Genomic DNA, 19,159 nt, shown 5'->3' with positions numbered 1-19,159 from the left:
CTAATCATGCCTCCAAAGAAAGTAAGTGCTGCGAAAAGTGACAAAAGAAAAGTAGTGCGTACAACTATTGCATTTAAGAAAGAAATAATCGCAAAATATGAAGTAGGTGTGCGAGTGTCTGATCTGGCTAGGGAATACAGCATGGTGAAATCTACGATCAGTACGATATTAAAGAATAAGGAGGCTGTGAAATCTAGTGATGTGGCTGTGGGAGTGAGAGCAAGTGTCATTGGATAGATATTTGAAGAGAAAAGAACATCCTGTAGCCGAGTCATCCGTAGCTGTCACGTTCTGAGCGAGAGTGACGGCAGCTGACTCGTCAGAACATAGTGGAATGTTTGTGATCCCAAAGCAGCCGGCAGAGACGTACTACCCAAGCAGGATGTTTATTCACAAATAAAAGACAACACAGCGAGTAAGAAGGCAGGGGGTGATCCGACCCGCTTACTACGCCAAAAAGCAAATGGCACACAAGGGTGCAAAATTACGCAATCCCGGAAGATGACATAAATTTACGGGACGCAGGGAAAATACCTCGGACCGGATACACCCGCGTATCGAAGGAAGAGTCCAGGGACGGTGGCGAGTTGAGTCAATCATCCGGCATTGGCGAGGTGATAGCGAACCGTATAAATGCCCCGTGTCCATGATTAGAGAATTGACAGCAGGTGGAGAAAGGCCGTGAGAGGCAGTCTCCCCCCCCCCAGCCCCCCCACTCTCAGCTGTAACTCGCAAGTGACAGGAGCCAAGAGCTGGTTTCGGTGTTCGAAAAAAAATCGCATTTCGAACAGGGTCCTGGAATGAATTATGGTCGAGAACCGAGGTACCACTGTACAGACACTGTACACTGTACAGATACGTTCCCGAACTGGTCGTTCATAAGTTGAATTTGTTCATAAGTTACTTCAGTGCTATATTTTGTATAGAATGTATGTTTAAGGCTTATATAAGTATGTTGTGTAAGTATCTTTAAGGCTTGTATAAGTAACATGTATTGGTTTGTACAGAAAAAGCTCCCCTAATTTACGAATGAGATTACGTTCTGAACAGCCGTTTGTAAATTGAATTTGGTCGTAAGTTTCTTCAGTGCTATATTTTGTTTGGAATAATAATAATAATAATAATAATAATAATAATAATAATAATACATTTAATTTATTATTAGTTTTTCATTATTGTTTAATTTATTATATATTAAAATAATAGTAATAAAATAACACTAAAATAATAATAATAATAATAATAATAATAATAATAATAATAAATTTCATTTATAAGCGCCTTTCAAAACTCTCAAGGAGTATGTTTAAGGTTTATATAAGTATGTTTAAGGTTTATATACGTATTATAAGGCTTGTATAAGTAACATGTATTGGTTTGTAATGAAAAATAACATTTTAATAAAATATATGCTCTATAAACACATGTACATGTACAACTGGAGAGAATACTACACATGTTAGAGAGAGAGACAGGGAGAGAGGGAGAGAAATAGAGAGAAAGAGAGAGAAAGAGAGAGAGAGAGAGAGAGAGAGAGAGAGAGAGAGAGAGAGAGAGAGAGAGAGAGAGACCAAGAGAGAGAGAGAAGAGAGCTCTCACAGTGCCTCACGTTGGTGTTAGCGGCGGAAAGAAGCACTACTTGGCAAAATGTTATCCAGTATATGCTGTAAAATAGTGAACAAGTGCTTTAAAAAAATCTTTTCAAAACTTGATTATAATGGAAAACGCCATTTCAGTTTTTGAACAAATCGGTTTTCGAACATGTTTCTGGAACGAATTATGGTTAAAAACTGAGGTGTCACTGTATTTTTGTAATTTCAGGAGTGAACTTTAAGTTTATTACAGGCAAAGCAACGTATATCCGATTTATCGAACAATAAACACAAAACTGTAGCGACATGGCAAATCGGTACCATAGCAATGTAATTGTTACCTGCCATTACGGGTTACGAACCATTTTATGAAGCTTTGATGTAGATTTCAAGGCAAGGCAATTTTATTTGTGCATTTTACGAGGCAGAATGACCCCGAGGTGACCCCCCCCCCACCCCCAGCGAGCAAATCAGCTACACACGTTATACATTCGGTGGCGCTAGCGAGTTGAAACGAAAGGGGGGCCCTTGTAAAAATGATCTGTTGCTCACATTATGCATACTAATGCGGCATATGGAGCGCTGGCTCACATTGTGGCTCGCTCCGCTTGCTCCGTCTTATAGTCGGAAAAGTCGCCTCATCATTGCCGTCGCAATAAAGCCCCAGCGGAAATGCCATTAGCCTCGAAAACTGCAATGCCGGCAGAGAGGTTTGGCCGCCATCAGAGCTGTGCCATCGGGTCGGGAAGTAGCGGTTCAAAAGAGGTCCTTGCGGAGGGGTCACAGACTATTGCGGAGGTTTGGGAAGAGAAAGCCGAATCATATCTGCCCCGTGATAATGAAAACGAGTTTAGATGACAACAAAGCCGAAGCACCGTCCAACTCATTCCTGAATGGTATGTATTATATTATTATACTCTCTCATCTCATTTTCCGTACCGCTTCTTCCTCATTAGGGTCGCGGGGGTTGCTGGAGCCTATCTCAGCTGTCTTCGGGCACGAGGCGGGGGACACCCCGAATTGGTTGCCAGCCAATCGCAGGGCACACAAAGACATACAACAGTCACTCTCACACTCACACCTAGGGACAATTTGGAGTGGTCAATCTGCCTGCCATGCATGTTTTTGGAGTGTGGGAGGAAACCGGAGGACCCGGAGAAAACCCACGCGGGTCCGGGGAGAACATGCTAACTCCACACAGGGAGGGCGGACCGGGATGCGAACCGGCGACCTCTGCACTGTGAAGCCGGTGTGCTAACCACTCGACTACCGGGCCGCCCTATTATTATTATTATTATTATTATTATTATTATTATTATTATTATTATTATTATTATTATTATTATTATAGAGCAAAGCATTGGCTGCTTAACTCATTCACCAATTTATTCGGGAATTGAAACGCATGACGTGGAACGCCATTCTGAATTTCTTTCCCCCTTCCAGCGCCCACATTTTAACTCGTTCACTGCCATTCCCAAATTTATTCAAGAATTGAAAAGCTAGATGTAGAGCACAATTGCCGGATTTGTTTGGGTTTTGGTGTTTCTAACGGGGTGCGGATAAAGTGCTGGTCAGACCTGCTGGACAGTATATGCCTTTTGCCCATGTTAGAGCTTTGTTATAGCTTCAGCTGTCGTTAAAGCAAAATCTCAATCAATATGCATGTATTGTATTGGCTTTTTGGACAGTTTCCCCCATTTCAAGCTCAGATAACTGCAGACCCATATCACTTAGGAATTAACTATTTTTTTCTGATGAACGAAGAGAGATTAAGGTTTCTTACGCTGAACTGAATGTTTATGTAATCCTAAAACTCAATATTCTTCAGGTCCTGGAATTCGAGTGACAATGACAAAAACCCTGGCATTGGAGTGGACACAATTTTGTACATCGTCTGCCAGTGAGTGAGTTCAAAACACAAAGTTGTAGCAAGACGTGCGAATTTATCCTCGTTGCACAAAAAGGCACAAACCCGACACTTGTGCTTTGACAGTCGCTCACATGCCCACATTGCACTGCAACGTTACTTATTTATACTTGGCTGCGAGGAAACTGAATATTGAATGCCGAGCTGGGTAAGAAATTTGGGTTCTCATTGTCTTTGTGTTTTTTTTCTTTTTTTGTTGTTTTCCCACCAGTTGGGCTTCAATATCTGCTGTCAGTTCTGATGTCTGTCCTCACTGTCTTTTCTTTGAAGAAAATAAATAAATAAATAAAAGAAAAAAAACTCCATTTCGCATTAGCATCACGTTAAGACAAAGTCAGCTCACAGGGAACGTGCACGCCAGCTTGAAAGACATTTTTCCAAACAAGGCATTATTTCTATTAATTACAACAGAAAAAAACAGTAACATGTTTCTAATAATTCGAGTTTTCTATTCTTTACATAATTATTGAAAAGGATACAATTGCCCTATTTTCCATTTTTTAAACCGATCTTTTCAGACTCAACACAAATGTGCTTTGTTCCTCTTGAAATTGCATGCAAGTGAGGACCTGTGTGAATATACAGTAAAGTCTCGTTATATCGATATTCTCGGGAGTCGGAAAAGATATCGATATAACTGGACTATCGATATATCCGATCCTGCGGGCATGTAATTTTCTCCTTGAGTTCATAGAAATAGTATCGTAATAAGCAGTACTATCGATATAACCGATATCGAGATAACGAGACTTTACTGTATTGATTTAAACGACAAACGACACCTCCGGTTTGTGAAATCACTTCAAATGACTTCTACTGAGCGCATTTTACAAAGATTCCACCACACATAGCTATATTTTACGTTTTGAGACCTGAGCTGAATATTCATGAAGTCTTGTTTTCTAGTTGATGACGAGCCCTAAGTGACGTTGCGGAGGGAACGCCCAAACGATGCATTTTGGGTACTTTTTTCGTCTGAAAACACCGTGTTGATCGCAAAATTAGAAGGAAAACTACATAAACAACGCGATGGTGAATCGTTGTGTGTCATAACAGGTGTAAGTTTACACAAATTCCCAGCGGACAAATCACCCCATTTCCAACGAAGCTTGTGCGCCATCTTGTGCATTTTCTGGGCGCTACATTGGAGTCCAGATGCCTCGAATTGATACGGAAGGACTTCTTTAATCAATTGCAAACATTTATGCCTTCCTCTTCAGAACTACAGTAAAGTCTCGTTATATCGATATCGGATATATCGATAGTCCCGGTTATATCGATACTATTTCTATGCACGTACGGAGAAAATTACATGCAAACAGGGTCGGATATATCGATAGTCCCGGTTATATCGATATTTTTTCTGACTCCCTTGAATATCGATATAACGAGACGTTACTGTATTTGAATCATATTCATCACTGGATGAGTAACAAGAAAGCGTCTTCTGAACCCGCTGAAGCCATTGTTTTGATTCTGGAGCAAGGCAGTTTGTGAAGGAGTATCCTGGCGTGACGTCACAAACAAGCGGACGGGGCTTTGTGAATCTCAGCCAGTTCTGAGCTCAGTTTGTGACAGTTTTGGGACACTTTAAGTCATTTATATTGCTGTTTTGCATTTGACTAAAAATCTCATCCTGCGTGTTTTGGGTATTTTGGATGCTATAAAATGTTTTTCTGATGTCAGTTAGGAAACAAAAAAATTGTATCGGTTGTCCTTTAAAAGTGACTCATTTTATAAGGCAAAAAAAATATGAACAAAAAAGCACATGAATATTGGTTACCGTCGCAAGTGGGCAAAGCGTGGCTCCACCAGTGGTTCTTCTCGCACACCAGGGGCTCCTCGTGGCTCAGCCTGTAACCGGAATCACATCCGAATGACACCGTGGACCCGATGGAGAAGTCTTGTCCGTAGCGGATCCCGTTGACGGGGACGCCGGGGTCCAGGCACGAGTAGCTGTCCACCGTCACGCCTGGAAGAAAGGACGGGAGCTGGGTTACAGATCCGATTACAAACCGCCACTTTGAGGTCAGCTGAGGACTTTTGAATCAGAATCATCTGCCTGAGGGCAGTAGCTGGAAAAGGTCGTTGGCAGGGTGTGAAGGGTCGAGTAGGATTTTCCGTGCCTTTGTCTTGGTTTACTATTGCAACGTTCACAGCTTCCCCGACTGCCTTCATCAACATCACGCATTTGTTAGAATTTTTGTATTTACTCTCATATAATATCTTGAATCCAGCGTTGGAGCGGCTGTTGTCGGTGGTGAAAAGCAGGTAGAGGAAGTTGGTGCTGCTGAATAGGAACTGCGGCACCTGGGTGCCGTTGAAGGAGCCGACCAGCGGAGACAGGAGGTTGGGGCCGTCGTGGATCTCCAGGAAGTCGTAACCCAGTTCTGTCTGGAATCTGCGGGAGATGATTTTGAGTGTCATCAACAACCATCGACAAGGAAGATTAGCATCTATGGTGCTCATTCACAGCAGTGTTTTACCTGTCAAAGGTGACTTTGATGGATCGTCCGGGTTCTGACTCGATCACCCATTCGCAGCTAAGGGAATCCTTGTAGTAACCGGGCCAACCGGGAGATAGAATCACTCCGTTGGGAGCCGAATAGTGTCCACCGCAGGGAGCTGGAGGAGGGGAAGGGACAATGGCCATGAATTGGGAGGTCAGAGCATCTGCTAGCATTACGCCAACCGAGGGTCTGGGGGATGTGGGGGCGAACTCATTACGATCCCTATGGCGCTGGACAGATTTCCACACAGCCTCTCGTGGATTTCAACAGAACTACCCGCCCACCCAAGTGTCAGCGAGGCAGCAGATGGACGGTGCCAGAGTTGCTTTGTTTCGTAACACAGTCATTGCGTTGGGGGGCGCGTGATGGACCGACCCAATCTGACTAAAGCCCAAATCCTAATAGCAAATATCTCGGCATCGCCCTTCGGACTTCAATCAAAACTGTTGAATTTTTGGTTAGTTTTGCAAGTGAGAAAAAAAGTTTTGTTAGTAAAAGAGAAACTGGCTCATATTCAACGAGGAAGTTAACATTCACTGCCATTCACAAATTTATTTGGGAATTGAAAATATGACATCGAGCGCCATTCCCGAATTTGTTCCAGTTTTGTTGTTTTTCATGTTTGGGTGCCGATAAAGGGCTGGTAAAACCTCTGGCAATATTTTGTCCCTTCCACAAGGGGGGAGCATCTCTCTTTTTTTTCCATTTTAGCGCTTTGTTCAGGTTTCAGCTGTTGTTAAAGAGCTATGTAAACCAACATGTATGTATTACATTGTATTTTGTACATCTCCCTCCATTTCAAGATCAGATAACTTCAGACCCATACTGTCACGATCTGGTTGGCGACCAACGGGTGGCGTTGTCGGCCCCGCCTGCAGCTGCTCAGGTGTTGGTCGTTCCAATCAGTGACAGTTAAAATGACTCCCAGCACGACCATTCCATGTCAGGTCATTGTATGTACCCTATAAGGTTTGTTTCAACTTGGCAGATTTTTACTAATGGTTTTCTTTGATACTTTGTACTTTTCTGTTCGGATGACTTTGATGTTTTAGATTTTGTTCCTGCTGACTTTATTTTAATACAATTTGTCAAATACAACCTGCTGCTCCCTCCTGCCTGCTTATTTGGGATCCACAAGCATCACCACCTCGCAAACCGTGATACATATACTTTCGGAATTACAGTAAAGTCTCGTTATATCGATATCGGATATATCGATAATCCCGGTTATATCGATACTATTTCTATGCACGCACGGAGAAAATTACATGCAAACAGGGTCGGATATATCGATAGTCCCGGTTATATCGATATTTTTTCGGACTCCCTTGAATATCGATATAACGAGACTTTACTGTAACTCTACGTTTAAGGTTTCTGACACTGCATTGAATGTTTATGTAGACCTAAATCTCTATATTCTGTGGGTCCTGCAATTAGAATGGCAATGACAAAAACTCTGGGACTGACACTAATTTGCACATTCATCAAGTTCTTATCCCATTACAAGTAATATTTGTCCCCCAAAAATAAATGTTAATTTTTTGCCCCCAACCGAGTCGCGGAACAAAAAGGGAATTTGTCGTCAACATTTTACCTTCACATTTGGGGATGGGCCCGCTCCACATGACCTTTCCTCTCTCCAGCTGGCAGGAGATGGTCTCGGTTCCTTGGGTTTTGATAAAACCATCTTCGCACACCACGGAAATGGAGCTACCCAGCTGGAAGCTGTCTCCGAAGCGGCGGGCGTTAATCGGAATGCCGGGGTCCGGGCATTCGTTGTGGCCGAAAGCTTTAGGGGTGAAAAGTTATTGGGGGACACAGAGAGAATTGAGACATCATCGTTATTAGACTGCGGATTGAAATGTAATTAGATAGTATAAAAGTCATATTTTACAGGCGTCTCCACTTTGATTAAATTCGGCCGGGGGACTCGAAAGCATCGGCCTTGAAAAATACGTCCCCTTGTAATCTGTCTGTTCCATATTGTCGCCGTCGTCCTTTTTAGGATTTTGCTCAAACGCCTACTCGCTTGACTCCGGCAAAGATAATTGGCCGTTGATAAAAGTCACGAGAGCGTGCCCGCTTTTGGGGGCATATGGTCCTCGCTACCAATACAGTGTGCTAGCTCTGGCCAGTAAACTCTTGTCAACTCGTGGCTAGTGATACAATGCTTTGTTAGTGACACAATGCTTTGTTAGCTAATCATAGTTTGCTAATCATAATTTGCGAAAACTCTGACGTGGATCAGCGCCTTCAAGAAGGCCCTTGTACCCATCTTGGGTTGAAAATTTGAAATCTGAATCATTTGAGCAAAGGTTTTAACTACACATTTGATGCGACAGGGTCTGTAGAAATAATTGTCAAGGCGTGCAGGTCAATTTCTGACCCTGGTAACAAATGATGGCTGAAATGTAATTGGTTAAATACGAAAACACACGTCTGGAAGCAGCGCAACAGGGTAAAAGTAAAGAAAGGGAACTGAAAGACAATTTGGAATTATTTCATAAGAATTCATGGACAAAATAGAATTCATATCAGTCTGTGATTCAGATATTTTAAGGCCAGTAGACTGGGCCTTGTAGGCCCTGACGGTCCGCCACTGTACACAAGGATAACGCGTCAGTCACAATGAGATGCGACACAAGGCAGTGACGGATAAGGATGGGCTGTCGAGTGGTGCATTCAGGTGCGCTCAGTTTGTTCGAGGACCCATTTTTCATTGTAAACCGAGGCATAAAACCCCCGAAATCTTTGGTCGAGAACCAAGTCGTTCGAAAACGTATTACAGTAAAGTCTCGTTATATCGATATTCAAGGGAGTCTGAAAAAATATCGATATAACCGGGACTATCGATATATCCGATATCGATATAACGAGACTTTACTGTATTATTATTACTGTATCTATTAGCTAGCTACCTACCTAACTATCTATTTGCTATCTATTAGCTTTCTAGCTGGCTCGCTAGCTATCTAGCTAGCTATCATTTAGCTATCTAGCTGGCTAGGTAGCTATCTAATAGCGACAGTATCCTATGACTGTAAATTCACCTTAAGAGTTTTGAAAGGCGCTTATAGATGAAATGTATTATTATTATTATTATTATTATTATTATTATTATTATTATTATTATCTCATCTAATTTTCCGTACCGCTTATTCCTCATTAGGGTCGCGGGGGTTGCTGGAGCCTATCCCAGCTGTCTTCGGGCACGAGGCGGGGGACACCCTGAATTGGTTGCCAGCCAATCACAGGGCACACAAAGGCATACAACAGTCACTCTCACACTCACACCTAGGGACAATTTGGAGTGGTCAATCTGCCTGCCATGCATGTTTTTGGAGTGTGGGAGGAAACCGGAGGACCCGGAGAAAACCCACGCGGGTCCGGGGAGAACTCTGAGTACACGCTACATGCTGTACGATCATCCTGAACTCTATTTTTTGTTATTTTTTTGTTATTTCTCATTAGACAAGACCTCACTTCAACCCTTTCTAGTTGTTTGTTTTTGCAATCACGACATTATGTCACTTTATGTACGTCACTTCCTCACTTTACATATGTCACTACCTCACTTTACATACGTCACTACCTCACTTTCCATACGACACTACCTCACTTTACATACAGAAATTACATGTATTGTCTGTTGTCAATTGTATGTCTTTTTTAGCCACGTTATAAGTGCCTTGCATGTCTTGCACGCTGGGTCCGAGAGGACATTAATTTCATCTGTGCTGTATGTCATGCATATTAGCATATTTGACAATAAAGCTGACTTTGACTTTGACTTGACTTGAAACATGCAAACTCCACACAGGGAGGCCAGACCGGGACGCGAACCGGCGACCTCTGCACTGTGAAGCCGGTGTGCTAACCACTCGACTACCGGGCCGCCCTTATTATTATTATTATTATTATTATTATTATTATTATTATTATTATTATTATTGCTGTATCTATTAGCAAGTTGGCTAGCTTTCTATCTATTTGAGTTACTTCCGGGTTGAGTGAACGCTGGCGCCTTTGGCTGCCACTACTCACCCACAGAAAAGCTTATCCTGTGACTGTAAAGTGACCTCGAGAGTTTTGAAAGGCGCTTATAGATTAAATGTATTATTATTATTTTTATTATTATTATTATTATTATTATTATTATTGCTGTATCTATTAGCAAGTTGGCTAGCTTTCTATCTATTTGAGTTACTTCCGGGTTGAGTGAACGCTGGCGCCTTTGGCTGCCACTACTCACCCACAGAAAAGCTTATCCTGTGACTGTAAAGTGACCTCGAAAGTTTTGAAAGGCGCTTATAGATGAAATGTATTATTATTATTATTATTATTATTATTATTATTATTATTATTATTATTATTATTATTGCTGTATCTATTAGCAAGTTGGCTAGCTTTCTATCTATTTGAGTTACTTCCGGGTTGAGTTTGGCTGCCACTACTCACCCACAGAAAAGCTTATCCTGTGACTGTAAAGTGACCTTGAGAGTTTTGAAAGGCGCTTATAAATGAAATGTATTATTATTATTATTATTATTATTATTATTATTATTATAAAACCAAAATTTGACTTTCATCTTTGAGAAGAGAGTAAAAAGTATTGTCATACAACTGTAGGTGATGTTAAAGCCTCTGCCCGACATGGAGTGGTCTGCTTGGAACTCCAGCCTCAGCGTGTTGGTATTGGACGTCAAATGCGAGGGGCTCTCGGCTCCCGAGAACCTGCCGACCACGGCGGCGTCCCCCGTCTCGCCGTCCTTGACCGTAAGCGCGTCGTAGGGCGCCTCCAAATCAAAGTCATTGAACGCCAAGTGAATACGAGATCCCGCCTCCGACTGGATGAGCCAAACGCAGTTCATGTTGTTGCCGTAGCCCTCCGGGTAGTCGGGCGAGAGGACGGTTCCAGACGGAGCTGTGAAGTTGGACATGCAGGGGACTTTGCCGAGGTGAGGCGGGGAAGACACAAAAGCGGATTCTCATGAAATATTCATGGTCACGATCATTGCCGGTCATCATCTGCTCCGGTCAATTTGGTCCCCGGTGGAGACGGGTCAGATTGAATGTTATCAGACTTGCGGAATACTCACAAATGCATATGGGGATGTTGGCTGACCACTGGTTGTTGTCCTGGCAGGAGATGCTTTTCTCTCCAATCAGCTCAAAGCCAAACTGACACTCGAAGCGCAGGATGCCGCCATTCAGGAAGCTGTCGCCTTCCCTTATTCCGTAGAGAGGCGTCCCGGGATCGCCGCAGCTCTCCTTGTCTATTTCTGTACAGATGGTTGACATCTCATTCACTGCAATTCATTCAATTTTTGCCGATAAAGCTCGGGTCAGACCTCTGGCAATGTTTCTCCCTCGCACGAGAGGGCAGTATTTATGTTTTTATACATCCGCCCCCATTTCAAGCTCAGATAACTCCAGACCAATATAACTTAGGAATTAACTCTTTTTTTTCTGATGAAAGAAGAGAGTCTAAGATTTCTTACGTTGCATTGAATCATTTATGTAGTCCTAAAACTCAATATTCTGTGGGTCCTGCAATTTGAGTGAAAGTGTCAAAAACCCTGGGACTGGAAAGGACACATTTTTGCACATTGTCTGCCAGTGAATGAGTTAATCAACCTGTTCTTTCATTTCTGATATCCTGCAATAGCTGCTCCCCCAAATCAATTGTCTGGGCCAATGACATTACAAGCTGTTGTGGGTTACGATCCAAAGTCAGTTTTAAAGGACAACCGACACCTCCGGACAAGTTGCGTCCATAATTTGTAAAATCACTTCAAATGACTTCTATTGAGCGCATTTTACAAAGATTCCACCGCATATAGCTATATTTTACGTTTTAAGACTCGCGCTGAATATTCATGAAGTCTTGTTTTCTAGTTGAGGGCATCGTCATCAACTCGATGATGATGTCCTAAGTCACAAGTGTCAAAGTCAAGGCCCGCGGGCCAAATCCGGCCGGCCACATCATTTTTTTCGGCCCGCGAAAGCAAATCAAACTTGTTAAATTCCATGATGATAGCTAAAATCTGAGCCAAAATTTCATATTTTTGGATGTCAACCACAATAAAAGTCATTATTCTTGACTTCAGATTTGAAAACGAGTTATTCATTAATTTGCTGCGTGCTCTATATGTAATATTTGAGGGGATTTAAACATTCTAATGGGTTCCCCAAATTTATAACGGCCCTCGAGAGGAAACCATAACTACAATGTGGCCCGCGGCAAAAAATGACTTTGACACCACTGCCCTATGTGATGTCATGGATGGAAAGCCCCTGACCGAGAAAGCAACACACAATGCATTTTGGGTACTTTTTTTTCCATCTGAAAACATGGTGTTGATCACGAAATTAGAAGGAAAACTACATGAATAACGCAATGGTGAATCGTGTATTGCTGCCAATTGCGGTAACACGCATTTACACAAATTCCCAACGGACAAATCAACCCATTTACATTAAACTTCAGTAAAGTCTCGTTATATCGATATTCAAGGAAGTCCGAAAAAATATCGATATAACCGGGACTATCGATATATCCGACCCTGTTTGCATGTAATTTTCTCCGTGCGTGCATAGAAATAGTATCGATATAACCGGGACTATCGATATATCCGATATCGATATAACGAGACTTTACTGTATTTGAATCATAGTCATAACTGGATGAGTAACAAGAAAGCATCTTCTCCGAATCTTAACTCTCTGAAGCCATTGTTTCGATTCTGAAGCAAGGCAGTTTGTGAAGGAGTATTCTGGCGTGACGTCACAAACAATGGGGTGGGACTTTCTGAATCTCCCCAGTTTCGAGCTAATTTTTGGCAGTTTTGGGACATTTTAAGTCATTTTTATTGGTGTTTTGCATTTGACTAAAAATATCAGCCTGCGTGTTTTGGGTAGTTTAGTTGCTATAAAACGTTTTTCTGATTTCAGTTAAGGAAACAAAAAAAATGGTGTTGGTTGTCTTTTAAGTGATGACACCCCATTCAAAAAGCATCCATGGATGTGACGCATTCACTTGAAAGACCTACATTGAGTTTAATGCAGTGCTGGTCCGTCCGTCTTAACTGGCTTATTTTAGCGAGACAATCGGGTTTGTGAAGGTTCACGATCCGCTGGATTTTTAGATAAAAATACCCAGACACACAAACAAACCAGTGGAGAGAAAAGATGGTCGTGGTGGTTTTGTTTCTCACAGGGGGACAAGAAAGGATCCACTGTCCCCATCGTTTTTCTCTTTTTAATGAGATGGCACACCTCACATCCGTCAAGTCGCGGCATTGGAAAAACGCTTTGAGTGTGACTCACCGTTAGGTGTCTTTAGCACAAGCGAGCGACAAGGATGCTTGTTAAAAAAAACAACAACTTTGCGCGTTTGTGTGAGAAATGTAACCTTTGGCAGGAATGTCATGTCTTTTCAGTTTGAAAAAAAAAACAGCAGAAATGTGAACATTAGGGAGGATCGTGAGCGAAAGGGAAGGAAGAAAAAAAAATGTAATGTTGTTGCCAAAGGCAACATAGACCAAAGTCATTGCTAAATCCAATAAAGAAAAAGATATAGGGTCCAAAAGCCGACCGGATTTTTCGTCATTTTCTTGTTAACTTCCCAACTAATGCACGAGGGTACATTTATAATGCTAGCTGGGAGCACTAGTCAAACTGTTTGTAGACCATTAAAGGTCAACGGGTAGCAACCGCAACATGAGATCAATTTGCTGTGGAAACACTTGCTGAAAGGATCTGAGAGAGCGAGAGCGAGCGAGAGACATCCGCCGGGGAACGAAGTGAAGTGAAAAACATACAGTTGTGGAAACGATCAGAGGAAGGAGGAAACCCGAGGAGTTAGTCATACACAAAGCCAGAACCGCTAGATCAGGGGATGTTGAAAACTTTTACAAAATTGAAAATTGTTGAGTAGTTTTGGAGTGAACTTATTAAGAATGTGAATAACAACTAATTGAGCAAGTAAGCAATTACATGCTGTTTTTAATTTGTTATTTTAACAATCTGCTTCATCACTTTTCCTGCTTCACTTTTTTTGTTCAAGCTGATCTGGCAAATTAACTCATTCACTGCCAGATAATGTGCAAAAAATGTGTCCATTCCAGTGCCAGGGGTTTTGTCATTTTCCCTCAAATTGCTGAACCCACAGACTATTGAGTTTCAGGAATACATAAACATTCAATGCAGCGTAAGAAACCTTAGACTCTCTTCTTTTATCAGAAAAAAAGAGTTAATTCCTAAGTTACACAGGTCTGGAGTTATATGAGCTTGAAATAGGGGTGGCTGTACGGAATACAACACAATACATACATAATGATTTATATAGCAGTTTAACATGTAAAAAAGGGTAATGCTGCCCTTTTGTGGAGGGGAATTATCAATGCCAGAGGTATGACCAGCACTTTATCGGCAGACAAGCAAGAAAAAAAACCCTGAAGTAATTCAGGAATGGCGTTCTATGTCATATTTTCAATTCGCAAATAAATTTGTGAAGGGCAATAAATGAATTAAAAACGCAAAAAAAACATCAAGCACACATGTTTTTCATTTATTTTGAAAATCTGCCTTGTCAAAGACTTCTGACCTGGCAAATTAACGTATTCACTGCACCACATTCTGCAAAAAAAAATGTGTCCACTCAAGTGCCAGGGTTTTTGTCATTTTCACTCAAATTGCTGAACCCACAGACTATTGAGTTTCAGGAATACAAAAACATTCAATGCAGCGTAAGAAACCTTAGACTCTCTTCTTTTATCAGAAAAAAAGAGTTAATTCCTAAGTTATATGGGTCTGGAGTTATATGAGCTTGAAATAGGGGTGGCTGTACGGAATACAACACAATACATACATAATGATTTATATAGCAGTTTAACATGTAAAAAAGGGTAATGCTGCCCTTTTGTGGAGGGGAATTATCAATGCCAGAGGTATGGCCAGCGCTTTATCGGCAGACATGCAAGAATAAAAACCTGAACTAATTCAGGAATGGTGTTCTATGTCATATTTTCAATTCCCAAATAAATTTGTGAAGGGCAATGAATGAGTTAAAAACGCAAAAAAACATCAAGCACACATGTTTTTCATTTATTTTGAAAATCTACTTTGTCAAAGACTTCTGACCTGGTAAATTAACGTATTCACTGCACGGCATTCTGCAAAAAAAATGTGTCCACTCAAGTGCCAGGGTTTTTGTCATTTTCACTCAAATTAACACCCATTTTTACATAACATTGCGGACCATGTCAGCGGTTATTTTTGGTTTGTTGAACGGGCCGCTCAAAACCAGTGGAGGGGCCACAAATGGCCCTTTTGCTATAGGTTGGGCACCCTTGAGCAAAACTGTATGATACATTTTCTCACTACATGTATTTTTTTTTCTCCCATAGATCATTTTTTTAATCGAGCCCTTACTAAAGAGATCATTTTGGAATGTAGGCCAAGCAAAGACTCAAAACGAGATCCTGTCACCTATAAGGTAGACAAACAACCAGCAACCAGCCTGTGGCGTATTTACACGTCACATTAAATTCTATGACTCTCCCGGCGTAGAAAAAAAATTGCATTTTCAACGCCAGACGAACGACTCCCGGTTCGAATCTATCACTTCCGGCGGCAGAGTTTCGAAAGGAATTAACGTCGTGAGCCTGGTGATAAGGTTAGACGAATCCCCCGTTAGAGTCCCTGTGAAAGGCCACCGCGTCGCCATTTGTCTTTCTTTTAAAAAAAGTCAGCGGATGGCATTTGTGTGAATGTATTCGGCCTGCCTTTTCTTCTTCGGCGCCATTTTTGGATCGAGTGGGGGTCAGGGGGGTGATATGTTTTTTTGCTATATGTTCATATCTGTGTTTGTTTTGTGATGTATTGCATTCATTTCGTCATGACGCCATCTTTATGAGAGGTGCTGAAGAATGGAGGGGAGAAAAAAAGGACTTTTGGCGGAATATTAACAAAACACACCCACTGTATGGAACAAGGCGTTTTTACAATGTGTGTGTACAGTATGCAACCCCCGCCCCAATTCCCCAAATGTGTCTGGGGATTGCGCCAGGCGTTCGCCGCTCATTTAATATTCTATCACGCCAGCCTGAATTGTTCAGGCGACTACAACATACAATGCGTACCAGTATAAATTGACACTTAATGATCCAACAGGGAACGTAATGGATTTTGGGGGGGGCGTAATATGATTTGGGGACAGGAAAAAGAAAAACAATATGGTGGTGGTGGTGAGGCATGCACTAGTTGCTTTTGTGACCATTGTGAAATTCATTTGGCTTCCAAGATGCTAAAAGCTATGTGCGATACGCTTTTACTCCATGCAAAAAAACTGTTTGACTGTCATCGCCAGCACAGTTTTTGATTTGGGAGTAATGTCGGTTGACTGTCATGGCTGGATAGCTCGGGGCGATTGTGCTTTTTTTTTTGCTCCTGTAATGGGCAGCATTTTCACAGCCTGGTTTTCTACTTCTTCCTTTCCTTTACTCTTACTTTCATCGCTTTGCTGCTGTGAAATGTCAATTTCTCCACCGCGAGACTAATAAAGGCTAATTCAATCCAATGAAATGTCCGTTTTCACTCATATCTGTGCTTTTATATGCACCAACCAAAGGCCAGGATGCATTAAGAGATTAAGTCAAACAATCTATAAACCCTTTCTATCACCACTTTTTATTTGGCCTGTTAAAAGCAGTGATTTACCTCCCCCAATGTTGTATTGACAGCACCAAAGGGGACATTTCAGACTTGGGGACAATTAAGAATATATCAGATTAATTATCGCCAGTGGCTTGGTTGAGATTCCAAGTTTAATGGCTAACACTGATGGCCTCCCACATTTGCTCATTTTAAAACTGGAATCTGTCTGAAAAAAAGACCAAAGCTCACTTTGTACAAGCTCAAGAAACCTTCTCATCGATGGACCACTCCTGTACGACTGAGAGCTTACACAGACGCACTCTGTACAATGGCATTTTGTTTCCGACTTGTGAGGTCATATTAGAGAGGTGAGACAACCGCTGGGTTAAATGGGGAATAATCAGACAAAGGTGTGAAGTTTAACACCCGACACTTATTTCGCTTGGGTCCGGTTATTATTATGATTGAAAGATTATTTAAAGATGTGTAAAAGGGCACAAAGTTGCATGGAAGTTCTTAAGTTCAGTATAGCATATTGACTGATTTTATAATGCAGCTATCGTAAAAGGAGGCTATTTTTTGGCTCTGACAATGTGATAGTCATTTCTGCAAGGCTGCAATAGGGATCATTTTGATAACACTGCTTGTTTGTAAAATGGTCTTTTTGGGGAGGACAAGACAGAAAGCCAGGAAAAAAATCTGGTCACCGCATGCCTCCATTTGCTGTTAGCTCCCAAAAGTAAATAAAATATGTTGGTTTTAACTGTGGCTGGTGCAAGTCCTGGAAAGCCCAGCTAAAATTGGATGTCAGGACTGTGAGTAGTAATTGGAGTCTTTTCTTTGATCCGGGCATGTCACCAGGCGAGAAATATGGTTTCACTCTCCTACAATTGCTGGCTTGTGCTCTGGCCAATAACCAAGTACAATTTAGTCAGACATCTCTCACATCTGGACTGTCCTTGTTGGGCGCTTCCGTTAAAAATCCGTCCACCTGTCGTCATGTTGATGGAGGCATTGTGGGCATCCGCGTTATCTCTAGGTTCAGAAAAAGTGAAAATATACCTCACATGGTCAGTATGCTTTCCGTGTTGATTGGCTGCCGGCTTTACTGGGTCACCCTAAAATCATGATTGACTCAAATGAGCTTACTCTGTCGGGTGTCCGGACTCTCGCTTAGATATTAAGATGAGTAACATCTGAGAGTCTCAGAGTCAAATTGCTTCTCTTCTACATAGAAAGGAGCCAGATGAGGTGGCTCAGGAATCTGATTAAAAAGCCTCCTGGACGCCCCCCTGGTGAGGTGTTCCGGGTATGTCCCACGGGCAGAAGACTATGAGCCTATTAGAGACTATGTCACCCAGCTTGCCAAACTGGAAGAAGTGCCTGGGGAGAGGGATGTCTGGACCTACTGAAGCTGCTGTCCGAGCAGAAGATACAGTAAAGTCTCGTTATATCGATATCGGATATATCGATAGTCCCGGTTATATCGATACTATTTCTATGCACGCACGGACAAAATTACATGCAAACAGGGTCGGATATATCGATAGTCCCGGTTATATCGATACTATTTCTATGCACACACGGAGAAAATTACATGCAAACAGGGTCGGATATATCGATAGTCCCGGTTATATCGATATTTTTTCGGACTCCCTTGAATATCGATATAACGAGACTTTACTGTAGATGGAGGATAATTGACAGAATGATGTTAGGACCTCTGCTAACAATATAGGTAGCTACCCCTCACACTATCCAACTGCCTGGTGTCAACCGTTGAGACCTTCAAGTTCCTGGGAATCACAGTCTCCCAGGACATGAAGTGGGAGGTCAACACCAACTCTATCCTGAAAAAGGCCCAACAGAGAATGTACTTCCTGAGGCTGCTAAAGAAGCATGGCCTGCCACAGGAGGTGCTGCAACATTTCTACACGGCTGTCATCGAATCCATCCTGTGTTCTTCCATCACCGTTTGGTTCGGGGCCGCCACAAAAATGGACAAAATCCGACTTCAACGGACAGTTCGGACGGCGGAAAAAATCATTGGCACCGCCCTACCCACTCTCGAGGACTTGCACACTGCAAGAATCCAAACTAGGGCGCGGAAAATCCTACTTGACCCTCCGCACCCTGCCCACCACCTTTTCAGGCTACTCCCCTCAGGTAGGCGCTACCGATCCATGCGCACCAAATCCAGCAGACATTTAAACAGCTTCTTCCCCCAAGCCATTAACTCTTTGAACTCTTTCAACAGTAGCCAAAATGGAACTGTATAGTGCCACTTAGCAGTTTTTTTGACAACGATACTAGTGCAGCGTGTTCTACCGGAAACAAATTCCTTGTGTGTTCTGATTCTGATGATCATGGGGAGCTAAAATTAGCATTACCATGGTCATCATACGAGCTAAAACTCTTAGCATGCCACTGTCAACACTTTCAAAACATGACTAATGTGCTTAGCC

General features: G+C 42.1%; 1 protein-coding gene across 2 annotated transcripts in view; it reads right to left on the bottom strand.

Annotated features, from left to right (window-relative positions):
* csmd3b (CUB and Sushi multiple domains 3b) overlaps window positions 1-19,159 on the bottom strand; it is a 291,556-nt gene that overhangs the window by 85,792 nt on the left and 186,605 nt on the right. For both annotated transcript variants that reach the window (XM_089023141.1, XM_089023140.1), the window contains exons 13-18: window positions 11,135-11,317; window positions 10,657-10,983; window positions 7,630-7,824; window positions 6,009-6,147; window positions 5,736-5,923; window positions 5,306-5,494 (exon numbers count right to left, since the gene is read on the bottom strand). In XM_089023141.1, the coding sequence (XP_088879267.1) occupies window positions 5,306-5,494; window positions 5,736-5,923; window positions 6,009-6,147; window positions 7,630-7,824; window positions 10,657-10,983; window positions 11,135-11,317 (1,221 nt within the window). The remainder of the gene's footprint in view (window positions 1-5,305; window positions 5,495-5,735; window positions 5,924-6,008; window positions 6,148-7,629; window positions 7,825-10,656; window positions 10,984-11,134; window positions 11,318-19,159) is intronic.

This window comes from Hippocampus bargibanti, linkage group LG20 (genome assembly GCF_051943395.1).
Source record: "Hippocampus bargibanti isolate YZ-2025 linkage group LG20, ASM5194339v1, whole genome shotgun sequence".
In the NCBI taxonomy this organism is placed as follows: domain Eukaryota; kingdom Metazoa; phylum Chordata; class Actinopteri; order Syngnathiformes; family Syngnathidae; genus Hippocampus; species Hippocampus bargibanti.
This window is presented reverse-complemented; position numbering and strand designations above follow the sequence as displayed.